A 13,096-nucleotide genomic window follows, 5' to 3' on the forward strand; every position below is an offset into this window, starting at 1 on the left:
AAAAGGTATGTTTTACTTCAATCAGGCATTTACGCTTTGTGCCTAGGCTCCAAAAGGACCATGCGGATAAGTGCACTTTATGCTTTTATCAACACTGGACTTGATTAAAAATTACAGTGCAAAGTCTACAAACAATAACTTGAGAGAGGGAACTTTAGATATGAATGTTTAATTGAAAGATCCATGATTGTGTTCACACAAACACATAAGCAATGATATCATAATTGTTGTTCCTATTCATGAATGTGAACACCATTAAAATGTGTTGGGAAAATAGAGAAGACAACTAAAAAAAGAAGAGAAAAAAACAATGACAACAAAGAATAGAGGAAAACAAAGGGTTAGGGTTAGTATAACTATTTCAGCGTGTGATTTCCTCCATGACCAATTTGTTCATTGATAACATTGCTTAAAAAAGAAAAATGTGAGAGGCCAGCTCATGGGCATAAAAATAACATGAACCAGCAATAATTGCTAATACTGATAGTTCCTACCAAGTCTCTCAAAATGAAAACCCCAATATAAGGTGCTCACATCATTTACCTTGAGATTCATCGCTTATAAAGCCAATGGACAGCAATGAGGTTTATAAAAGAAAAGGGACTGACTGACAGACAGAACCATGTTGGATAGAAGCAACCATGGACTTTTGGATAAAATTGAGGTCCAGATACCATTAGAAAGGCATGTTATCACCGTGCCTCCTTCCACCATAACCGTGTCCCCTTCCCCAGTTATATGAGCTCCGGTAATTGTCACCATGTCCAGCAGCATAACCACCATAACCTAGATTAGGTCTCTGTTGGATATTGCCAAATGTCTGCAAGAGTAACAGAAATTCAGTGACATCCATGACTACTTTTATTTCTTGGCAAAAGTTCATGCCTCATGATTTCAATTCTCAAATTTGGAAATGATACAAATAAGTTGGCAAACCTCAGTATCCTGCTTGATTCGCTCAGAGAACCTGTTCTGTCCGTTCCTTGCACCACGGGCAAGCGAATTACAAGAAATTGTATCAAAGAACTCATCCTTATCATATGCAGGCTGCACAGAGGGGGAAAGGAAAAGGCATGCATTTAAGAATTAACATGACTATATGCACTAGACAAGGATAACCATAAAAACTACAGTCATGTTGTTTGTTAAAAGAAGAAAACACACAATTTTAAATAAAATTATAAAAATAAAAAATCTGGCTCCTGTTTATAGAAATGTTGCAAGTCCAACCTTGGGATTAGGTATTAAGCCATGACCTTCTCTGTCCCCCAAGCTTTGACCAGTTGTAAAGCCCTGAACTCCCCCTGTTTTATCCTTACCCTTTCCAAGATAACCCCATACTTCATCTTTTTTAAACTTTTCATTCATGGCTGTAAAATCGAACTCTTCTGTGAATTGTGTAGCCGAATACTGAGGCTGCAAAAAACCAGCAACACAACAATTGGAAATTTCAAAAAATAGTGCAATGGGCATACATACTTCCCATAGAGACTAAATAAAACTGTGAAAATACACAAGCATCACACCCCAACCAAGTAGACCAATCTACTTTCTGTACACAGAAAAGAGTGCAATGAATATATGAATATAAATATATATATATATATATATATCTCCAAACACACAAGCCAACGTACACAAACATGCTCCAAACACCAACCTAAAGAGCCAAGTAGGCAACCTATTTTCATGCCCAAACAAGGACATGAATCCACATGAATGCTAACTGCAAGACAGATAGATGATCGAGAGATCATAGTTACCAGATGCACATAATGTTAGTTACAACGACACTGCACTTCAATGGAACACATCAAAACCCACACCAGTGAAAAACAAATAAAGAGATAAATAAGTTACATACTCGGCATGCACATGAATACCAACTGTAGAATAGTACAAAGACCAATAATTGAAATATTTGTTGACACATAAAAACACATACATAACATACCAATCTACCTAGACACTTCTTAAACAAATATCTTTATCATACTTTCCTGACTCCTAATCAAGCTTCAACAACAACAAAGACTTAGTCCCAAACTTTTAGGATTAGCTACGAATACTCAACAAATTACTTTAGGGTCGGCCACATGTAATCTTTTCCTCCATTATATATCGAAAGTCATACTCTCTGTTACTTCCTTAATTGATATGTCCTTTTGTATTGATTTTACTAATGTTATTTTGGCCTTCTTGACCTCTACCTTTTTTCGATCCCTCAACTTGGATCAACTCATTCTTTCTTACTGGTTCATTAATCGCTCTCCTCTTAACATGACCAAACTATCTCAAGCAAATCTCCTTCATCTTTTCATCAATAGGGGTGATGGAGGAAAAATGGTGAAAAGGAAAGATGTTTTAGAAAGCTAAGTTGCTTAGAGAAAAGAAAGAATGAACTAGCTCTTCAAGAGACACACTCTTGAAATAATACCTCATAGGTAGAGATTTCTTGGATTCAAATTCAACTAGTTACCATGAGGGCAGCCTTGCTTATTTATAGATACATAAGCAAGCTGTTGATTGGCTAGAAAGTTAGTTACAAGAACCTACCATGTGGCTGTCATGTGATTAGCCAAAGTCTAACAAACATCTCTAACTGATAGCACTTATCACTAACAATCTATCAACTAACTAATTTTCTGTTACAAGTGAAATGAACTATTTATCATACAGCATAAACACTAGTAAACAACTATTTATCATACAACATAAACACTAGTAAACACTAGTTCCACCCTGAGTGTGGATGATGCGGACAATACCCCAGGTAAAAATGAACAAACTTTTCAAGGGCAGGAGCTTTCTCTCAATAGAATAAGGCCGGATTTGTACAAATTTTATTTTAAAATATCATTAGATGGGCCATCGAATATTCTAGACTTCTTGAATTTTTGTATTTGTAAATGTTATTTGGGGCATAATTTTTCATATACAACCAGTATATCAAAGTTCCTCCCTTTGTTTTTAAATTATTGCAAAATCTTTACTTATCAAAAAAAAAAAATCCTAATCAATCCAGTAAACAAAACCGCATCAAAACAAGCAGAAACCAAGAAAATTAGATTCAAGCATGATGAATGCTAAAAATACTATTAATAATGTCTCAGCAAATAAAAAGCACCCCCTAAATTGTTTTGCATAATATTTCCCCAACATAATAGATTAAAACAGATTACAGATTAAATGGTACAAGATGCAATAGTAACAAGAAAATATCCTAAAAATGGGAATTATAATTTTTGGACCCAGCATCCCCCCCTCCCCAAAAAAAAAAAAATAAAAAGATAATTTTACCTGTCTTGTAGAAGTTGGCAATGGCAAAAGAGGTGCTTGAGATACTGGAATAGAAAATGATGATGAAGAATAAGATGATGTTGGAATTGGAGCACTCATATCAGTCTGAACAGGGTAGAGTTTCTGGATGGAAGAAAGCGCATGTGGTCTAGACTGTGCTAACTGATCTGGAGTTAACAATGGTGGAGGAGGTGTTAGCAAGGGGCCTGAAGAATCCGCAAATGAAGATGGATAAGACATGGACTGGACAGGGAGAACCGATTGTGAGTCAGACACAGCTTTACCAACAATTTGGTTTTCACTGGTGTTTAAGTCTTCACGAGACAAAGGAAATGAAGACACAGTTGATCTGTTAGCAGTTAAAGATTCAGAATGTGGTAAGGATGATTTTGTGGACAAGAAGGACGGAATATCAAGAGAAGTAGAAGACTGTACTGGACTAGTAGAGGGTAAGTATTTTGGATGTACAGAAGCAGAAGCAATATATGAAGATACAGGGCTACCAAATTCTGATGTATTCGGCAGGCTCAGGGTTGTAGGTGTCTGAATTTCAGGAGTCTGCCACTGACCCTGCATTGTCAAGGGAAATGATCCAGTTGATGGGGGTTGAAAAGGAATAGGTTGCTGTGAAGCATGAGATATACCACCCGATGTTCCATTGTACCCTTGCCAATACATTGGCATAGAAGAAGATGGAGAACCAACAAGTTGTGTAGCAGGTTGGGATACAGATTGATATGAAGGCAGTACTCCAGTATAGGTTCTGCTTGTCAAAGCAGGGGTATCTTGCCATCGAGTTGATTCTGTCAAGGTTTTACCACCAACAGAAGCAAAAGGTGGAGAACTCAAATGCACCCCAGCATAGTGCGACTGCAAAAATAAAGCAAAACAGATATGTAGGTGAACTTGATTTTTCTGAATGACACTTCAAATTTTGAATTTCAAATCCCAGAATGTCAATACCTGGATGATAGCAGGATCATTGTGAATCTGCTCTTCTGTTTGGACAGGTGGGGAGGCTTTAACTTGCAAGTCCTAAATGGTAAATATTCATAAGGATTTTTCTTTTATGAATAATAAAATTTTATTAAAATAAAGAAAATGGGCAAAATCATAGTCCACAGGACATTTACAAGAAAAATGCAACCAAAAAACTATGATGTAAAACTGCAAACATCTAAAATTTCCAGCAACAAGGAGCAATAAACACAAAAACAAGTGGAAAACCAACATATTTAACATGCCCACAATTTTAGAAGACTACCAAAACAAGTATTTAGTAAAGAATCATATAGCAGCAACAGCAATTATAGAAGATTACCAAAAATATTTCATAAGAATCATATAGAAGCAACATCAACTTATCATCCTAGCTCCTCAACAAAAATACAAAAAAAGAATGAGTATGTCTGAGAGAGAGATAGAGGGTACATATATAGTCAAAGGCAATGATAATGCAACCAAATATTGGGTGTTTGCATTCTTCTTTTTAAGCTTAGGGAAAATTATGTTTTAAACCCTATAATTTAAGGGTGTAACAAATTAAATCCTATAGTTTTAAAAGTAATAAATTAAACCCCAATGTTCCAAAAAGTAACAAATGAATCCTTATAGTTTCAGAAAAATGAAAAAGTAAACCCTGAGATTTCAAAAAATAACAAATTAAACCCTCAGCCAATTTTAAATTCCAAACGCAATGAAATTTTATTTAAATGGTTGAAGATATTTGATTAGGTTATTAAGTAAAGCTAAAAAAGACATTATATACCATAGCTCTTAGTTACTGAAAACATCCATATTTGTTCTAAGAATCAAGACACAAGGATATTTAAATAATAGCTATATTTTCAAAAAAATAAAAGAAGGGTGGGGGGGTGCTTGTAGAAAATCAGGAAAGACCTCAAAATGAGAAAGGAAGCATACTAAGAATGGAAAATAAGTTGCTCTCACTTACTTTAATGTCACTTGCTCGGAACAGAATGTATTCATACACCTTATCACCTGGTGGAATTTGCGGGCTATCTTTCCTTCGCCCCTCTGTTCCAAAAGACCTAACTGCAAGATCACAAAAGGCTATTTTTTTGTAATTCTTTTCCATTAATGTAACAGCCAAGCTAGAATTTATATAACCCCCAACGTTTTAGGATGAGTGCCGTACTTTTTTGTTGAACTTTAAGTATTTCACCTACCCTTATTATCTTCTTTTCTATTTTTGGATTAGTAAATAAAATAGTATTATTAAGTATAAGAGGATAACCTCAAGTACAAAGACTTTATAAAAGAGATTATCCAAAAAAATTACACTATGTAGTTTAACAAAACAAGAAAACCCATAAATGTAGAATAAGGAAAAGAACTCAAAGACTCAAAGTAGTCATCCTATCGATTAACAACCATAAAAACTTCAGCATTTTGTAGAGATCTCCACTCCTTTTTTTTTTTTATAGGAAAGATCTCCACTCCATTGAAAGTACAATTGACCTTGGACTGCAATTTATTATCCATAGTTGTTTCAATATCATCACTCTCAGAAGGAAACAAATATAGATAACATGAGGCCTTCGCCAAACACGTGACCCCACAAAGAAACGGTGACTTCAACATAGATTGGAAGCATTATAAGCTATGCAAAGAAATTAAGTTTCAGAGATTTTCCATGACTAAAATCAGCTCTTTTTTCTTACTTGGGCAGAAAAAATTTTAACAAAAATACCCTTTCCCTGCACTTGGTTGAGGGAAGTCAATATGCCCCCCGCATTTGTACCCCCAAATGGAATACCTAGAAACTTGAATGCCACAGAATATAATTTTTCCGCATTTGATTCGAATACAAATTTGACAAAATTCTCGAGAAAGTTACTAGCATGTTAGATTTATCAATCGAAATATTATAGGAACTGATTTTATTAATTAAAAAAACAAAAACAAAACAAAACTCCATACAATCTCATTTTGTGAAAACATTATAGTGACATTATATTCACACAATTATTCTCAAAAATTAAGACCACCGGCTATCAAATGCACGCCAACAAACTATGCATGAGTAGCCTAATGTTCAATTGTGGTATCTCCACCATGTCGCATCCTAATTCTTCAAAGAACAGACATGCTTCATAGGTTTTTGGCAATGTCCATTATTGTTCTTCATTTGTCGATTCTATAATTTTATTTAGGAGAATCTTTTGAAACTGTGGACAACACTCTACACCTAGGGTTAACAAAAATCCCAAACTACTTGTCAAAAAGAAACAAGAACAGAGGCAACAAAAAAAAAAACACAAACCCTAGTTTAGAAGAAATAGTTGGGAATTAATAAAGGTAAAGGAGCGTACCGTTGTTGAGGCCAATGGTGGAATCGTTGACGTTGAGGAAGGAGAGGAGTCCTTCGTAGCGAATATCGGACTTGGAAATCAGGCTTATGAAGCTTCCTATGTACGATTCCGCCGCCGCCGCCGCCGAACTCGAAGAAGACGAAGCGTCTTTGGCAGCAGCGGTTTCAGTCGCCATTGTAGTTGTGCTGGTTATGTGTGACGATCAAGATTCAAACAAGTACCTAATAATCCACAGAGAGAAAAAATATATATATACTACAAGTTGATATGAATATGAATTCTCTCTTCTGAACTCAGTTATTGTTTTGTTCTCTCTCAACACGGTTTTCTTTTGGTTTGCTTTTGCTTTTTTGCGTTTCAGTTTCAGTTTGTTTCTCCTTTTTAAAGAGGAAAGTGCTTTTAATTTTACTGGTGTGTGTTTTTTTTTTTTTTGGGATGGTCACAACCCACAATAAAGGAATGTTATTTACAAAATATTTTCGTAATAAATTATATAGTAGTGATCCTCCAAAAAAAAAAATTATAAAGTAGTGGTTGTTATTTTAGGTAAAAAAAGTAATTTTATTGATAAATTTAAATTAAAATTAATAATAACTTATTATTTATAATTTTTTGTGAAAATGTTTTAGACAGTTTAAAATAATTAAATAAAAATAATGTTGTTCTCTCAAAAAAAAACAATATTGATAAATAAAAACAATATTTTCCAAAATAAATAAATAAAAACTTTTTTTTTCTTTGAATTAGGTATAAATTTAGATTTTATCCCTAAACTTTAAAGTGTTATTTTTTTTGTCCCTAAGCTATCCAAAATGTTATACTTTCTATTTTTAAACATTAAAAAAATTAATCTTAAACTAACAAAAAAAAGTTTTTTTTAATCCTTATTTGGCCCCTAAATGTGAAAAAATGTTATTAAAAAATTTGTATGATGAAAAATGAAATTCATGCAAAATTTATAAACGAAAATAATATTTTAACCTAGAAAAATGCAGGATGCCAATTTTTTTTCACTCTTTTTTTTTTTTTTTTATCTGATTATATAAAGAAGTTCTAATAAAGCAAACTTATTAGCATACACTTCGAAGCGAAGGAAAGCTCCCCGTCAAAAGTAGGAGAAGAAAAAGGTTACAAAGTCTTAGTGTTGGCATCTTATCTTGCAATTTGCACCAGCACAATTATTTGATTCGCTGAAGACATACTTCGTCGGCTTTGGCTGAACTTGCCCAATAAGTTATAAGATACTTACAAAAGTTGTCCAAAGAGTTTTATTAACTTTAATTCCCTTCCAGGTTATCGCCTTCATAAGTGCCTTAGAGCATTCACGTCAAAGTTTTAAAAAGAATTAGCTTTTGCACCAGCACAATTATTTGATTCGTTAAAGAGATACTTCATCGGCTTTGGCTGAACTTGCCCAATAAGTTATAAGATATATTATAAAATTAGTGCAAGAGTTTTATTAGATGAAGATAGATTAGACACCAAATCAACTACAATTTTTGCATCCAAGTTTAACTCCCTTCCAGGTGATAACCGTCATAAGTGCCTTAGAGCATTCACAGCAAAATTTTAAAAAGAATTAGCTTTTAGCAACTCAAAATTTTATTTTATCTGCTTCTCAAAAAAAAAAAATTATTTTATCTATTTTAATACTTTGATTTATAAGAGCACTAGCAATAGTGATGCTAAATAGCTATATAGTTATTTTTAGCACCACTAAATATCAAAATATACCCTGCAATATTGGAGTCAAAGCTATATTTTTTTGCTCCACAGTTACAGTGCACAGCTACTTTTGGCTGAGCAGCTATGCATGGTAGCTGAAAGGTAAAAACTAAAAATAAAAATAAAAAGTTTCATTTTCCGTTCACACTGATTTTGCCTCTCTTCTCACTACCTCTCTGTGTCTCCCAATGTCCACCATGTGTTCACACTACTTTTAGTTGTGGTTGTGTTTTGGTGGTTAAATTAAATATTATTTTATTGTATTAAAAGTTAAAATAAAACCACTATTGTTGGAAGTGAGAAGGTAAAATAAATAAAATAACTTTTGGTGGTACTAAAAAGCTAAAAAATTAGCTCTACTACTATGGATGCTCTAAAAGTATCAGACCATTCACATTAAACCTCTCAAATGCTAAAAATGCTATTTTTTAACATTTTTTAGATGAAAACACCACTCCATTAAACTGCTAAATCTTAAATTTTTAAGATTTAAGCTACAGTGCAATCTCATATTTGAGACCACACTGTAGCTACAATTGTAAGACAAAAATTATTTTTTATTCACCTCAGGCTCTCTCTCTTCTATCTTTCTCTTTCCTTTCTCCACTTCTTTCTTCTCTCTTCTCCCTCTATGCTTTGCCGATGTGTTTCGCCGATGAGTGTGCTCTGCCGATGATTGTGCTCCGCCAATGGTCGTGGGTCGTGGTCTAATGTGCTCCGACGATTTTGTGGGTCTAGGTTTGTGGGTCTGGGTTTGTGGGTCTGCGTTCACGGGTCTGGGTTCATGGGTCTAGGTTCGTGGGTCTGCGATCGTGGATCATCGACATGACCTGGGTTGAGATTAGGGTGGTGCGTTTTGGCTGGGGTTGGAATCGGGGTGGTGCGTTTTGGTTGGGGATGAGAATGAGGTGGGTGGGTGGTGACTGAGGTGGGTTGTTGTGGCTAAGGCATGGTTCTTGGGTTTGATGGGTTTTGCTTGCCGTGGCCGCCGTGGGTCTTGGGTTTGTGGGTTTTGTTCACTGCTTTATCCTCCGCCTCCCTCTCTTCCTCTCACGGTGAGGCTTCTCTCTCTCAAGTTTAGTTTAGTTTTTGCTGTTGTTGTTGTTGTTTTTTTTTTTTTTTTTTTGCTATGGGGTTGATTTTTGGATGGATGCTGATTGTGGTGGCCATGGGTTTGGGTTTGTTGTTGAATGTTGATGGTTTATGATGGTGGTGGCTGACAGTGGCTAACCGTTGAGAAGAAAGTGGTAAAATAAAAATAATATTATTTAAATGAAGTTGTAAAAAAAAAAAATGTTTGATATTTGTTGGATTGTAAAATGGTATGTTAAAATTGATAAAGTAGGATTTTGAAGTGATAAATGCTAAAATATTTAGCATTCTAATGCTCTTAGTATTGATGGTGTTAAAAAGATAAATTGCTATTTTTAGCACCACGAACTACAAAATTGGGGTTGCATTAGTGGAGCTAAAACAATAATTTTTTGCTTCTCAGCTACAATGTACAACTCTGTAGCTCAAATGTTAAAAAAAATAAGACGAAACTACACTATTGGTCCCTGAAGTTTTCCTTGTATGTGCAATTGGTCCTTCAAGTTTGAAGCGAGCACAATTAGTCCCTTAAGTTTTAAAACTGAGTTGTGTTGGTCATTTTACTAACTGTTGTTAATAGTGTTGCTTACGTGGCTAACGGAACAATGACTTGGTTTTTTTTTTTTTTTTTTTTTTAATGATGTGGCATGTTTTTAATTAAAAAAAATTAGAAACTAAATTTACACGTGAGAAAAAAAAATCACCGGTACCAAATTAAAAAATTTATTTTCTACCTATTGTAAAAATCCACAACGAGAGAGGGTTATCAGGCAACCGGTGATTTTTTTAATTTTTAATTTTCTGTTAACCAGATTTCCATAACTTTTTAGACTGTTGATTACCTGAACATTCTTAATTTCTTACATATCATCGTTAGTGTTTTCTTACAACGAAACATGGAAAATTGGCAACTACAATTATAGAAAGCACAAGCTTGCAAAGACAAAACAAAATTTTAAAAGAAAAAGTGAAACACCAAACCTCAGCTTTGGATTCAACGGCAAGTCCAAAGAAAGCAGCCGAAACAAAATGCTTGCTCACAGACTCCGCCAATTTGATCTGATTGAGCCAATACGATGAAGTCTCGAGCCTATTGAATCGGCATTTGCTACAATTCTCTGCATTGTGGTATGGCGTGCCTAGACTCTTAGCCCTCATTGTGGGTTTTTACAACAGGCAGAAAATAAATTTTTTAATTTGGTACCAGTGATTTTTTTTTCTCACGTGTAAATTTAGTTTCTAATTTTTTAATTAAAAACATGCCACATCATTAAAAAAAAATGCCAAGTCATTGTTCTGTTAACCATGTAAGTAACACCGTTAACAACAGTTAGTAAAAGGACCAACACAACTCAGTTTTAAAACTTAAGGGACTAATTATGCTCGTTTTAAATTTGAGGGACCAATTGTACACACAGGGTAAACTTCAGGGACCAATATTGTAGTTTCGCCAAAAAATAAACATTATTTTATTTGTGTTCACACTGGATCATATTATTTAACTAGTTTCTTTTCTTTTCTTTTTTCTTTTTCTTTTCCTTTCTCATTTCTTCCCATTACAAGCTCCTCTCTCCTTACACTCTTCACTTCTCCCACTCTTCCCTCAGATTTTTCTTTCTTCCTCCACCTCGCCTGCCCAGCTCCGACCCACCTCTTCCTCCACTCACTGCCAACCCAAGCCCCTACCCCGCACTAACCCTCACTCTCTTCGTTCTCCGCCCCTCTCTTTCTCTGCTATCTCATGCCTCTCTCACTTGCAACATTTGCCGTGGGTTGCTGTGTTCAATATGGGTAGCGGGTTTGGCTATGTTTGTGTGGTTGGTGGTGAATTTTGGTCGTGGCAACAGGTTTGTAGAGTTTCGAGTTTGGCTGGGTTTTGGTGGATTGTGGTTGTTTGTTGGATTTCTGCGGTGGATTGTGTTTGTTTGGTGGATTTCTACAAGTTTGAATGGGTTTCAAGTTTGGCTATTATGGGTTTGTGTTTGTGTTTTCCGATCTGTTGTGGGCTGTGGGTTGAGATCGTGGGTTTATGTTTTTATTGGCTTTTTGGTTCTTCTTCCCATAGGAGTTTCACACTTATGGTGGTGGTGGTGGTGTTGTGAGTGCTTGAAGAAGTTTCACACTTGTGGTGGTGGTGGTGGCGGCGACGATGGCGGCGGCGTGAGAGCTATGGATTGAAAAGACTGAGAAAGATTGATAGAGAAGAATAGAGAAAAAAAATTAAATAAATGAATTGTTTATTGTAGTAGATATATTATTTTATTGTGTTGTTTATATTATTTTATTGCGTTGAAAGGTAAAATAAAACCACTGATGTTAGGTGTTTTATAAAGTGAGGTGGTAAAATAAATAAAGTAACTTTCTGTGATACCAAAGTGCTAAATTAATGACTCCACCAATGTGGATGCTCTAATATACTCAACATCAAAGGCTCTATTTTAGCATATAATATATTAAAATAATACAAACAATTTATACCTAATACACCCACAAACGCCATTCCATAGCCACAAAGAGTCAAACCCAAACCCACAACCACAAAATAGCCATGCCCACAGCTAAACACCCATTTCACATAAAAGCCACCAACCATTCCATAGCCACACTACCACCAACCACAACTCTGTCGAAAGCCAGCCACGACAAAATCCCACCACACAAAAAACCCACCAATGAACTCAGTGACCCACAACAATGATCAACCCAGCCACAACATCGTCAACCACAACCACCTAGCAAAAAGACCAAGTACAACTAGCTACAACCGCAACCCACCACCACTACCACCCACTCCCACAACCCACAAAACCCACCGATCTCAACAACTCGCAACCCATAAACCCATAACACTAATGCTAATCTCAACGACCACTACACGCCAATCTCTACCACCACTGCATGCTTAAATTGTCACCAATCTCAACACCATTGCTAATATGGAGCATAAAACAAATATACCCTTAATGGCAATGAGAGAGAGAGAGAGAGAGAGAGAGAGAGAGAGAGAGAGAGAGAGAGAGAGAGAGAGAGAGAGAGAGAGAGAGAGAGAGAGACAAAAATGTGAGACAGAGATGGAACAAAGAGGAGAAGAAAAGAGAGAGGGGCACGAGAAAGACAAATAAGAGAACCGAATAAAATAATATTATTTTTGTATAATTCTAACTATAGTAAACTACTATATATGATAGTTTACTATAACTAAGGTTGTATATGGCTTTGGCTAAAAAAGTCAGTTTTTTTTTTTACTATTTAGCTATTTTTGCTACTATTCAGCTTTTTTTGATATTATTCGTGGGTTTCATTGTACTTTTTGATATTATTCATGAGTCCAATTGTACTATTTCAACTACTTTTTAGCTTTAATTTTAGTACCTTCGGCAAAAAGTTTTCAGTTTCAATTAAATAAGTTGTTCCCAAATAGACTCTAAGTGTTAAAAATTTGTAAGCTTAGCACCTCTGTTGTTGTGAGTTTTTTTTTTTTTTTTTTTTTGGGTGAGTTATTTTAGCATATTTGATTTGAATGCTCTAAATAGTAGGAAATTCTTATGATCTATCCCACCTGCAAGTTTGAGAATTGTGAGTTCAAGTAGTGGCAAGTCATACCATTGCACATGGTGATCCTATGTCATGCATGACAGAGTTTA

General features: G+C 35.1%; 1 protein-coding gene across 1 annotated transcript; it reads right to left on the reverse strand.

Moving 5' to 3' along the window:
* Window positions 1–324: 324 nt before the first annotated feature.
* Window positions 325–7,012, reverse strand: LOC115971839 (decapping 5-like protein). Its single transcript, XM_031091913.1, has 7 exons — window positions 6,636–7,012; window positions 5,255–5,355; window positions 4,264–4,335; window positions 3,301–4,170; window positions 1,231–1,416; window positions 937–1,047; window positions 325–820 (listed from the first exon to the last, which is right to left on the reverse strand). The coding sequence occupies exons 1-7, from the start codon at window positions 6,808–6,810 to the stop codon at window positions 677–679; spliced, it is 1,659 nt and encodes a 552-aa protein (XP_030947773.1). The 5' UTR covers window positions 6,811–7,012; the 3' UTR covers window positions 325–676.
* Between the last annotated feature and the right edge of the window lie 6,084 nt (window positions 7,013–13,096).

Source organism: Quercus lobata, chromosome 12 (genome assembly GCF_001633185.2).
Source record: "Quercus lobata isolate SW786 chromosome 12, ValleyOak3.0 Primary Assembly, whole genome shotgun sequence".
NCBI lineage: Eukaryota > Viridiplantae > Streptophyta > Magnoliopsida > Fagales > Fagaceae > Quercus > Quercus lobata.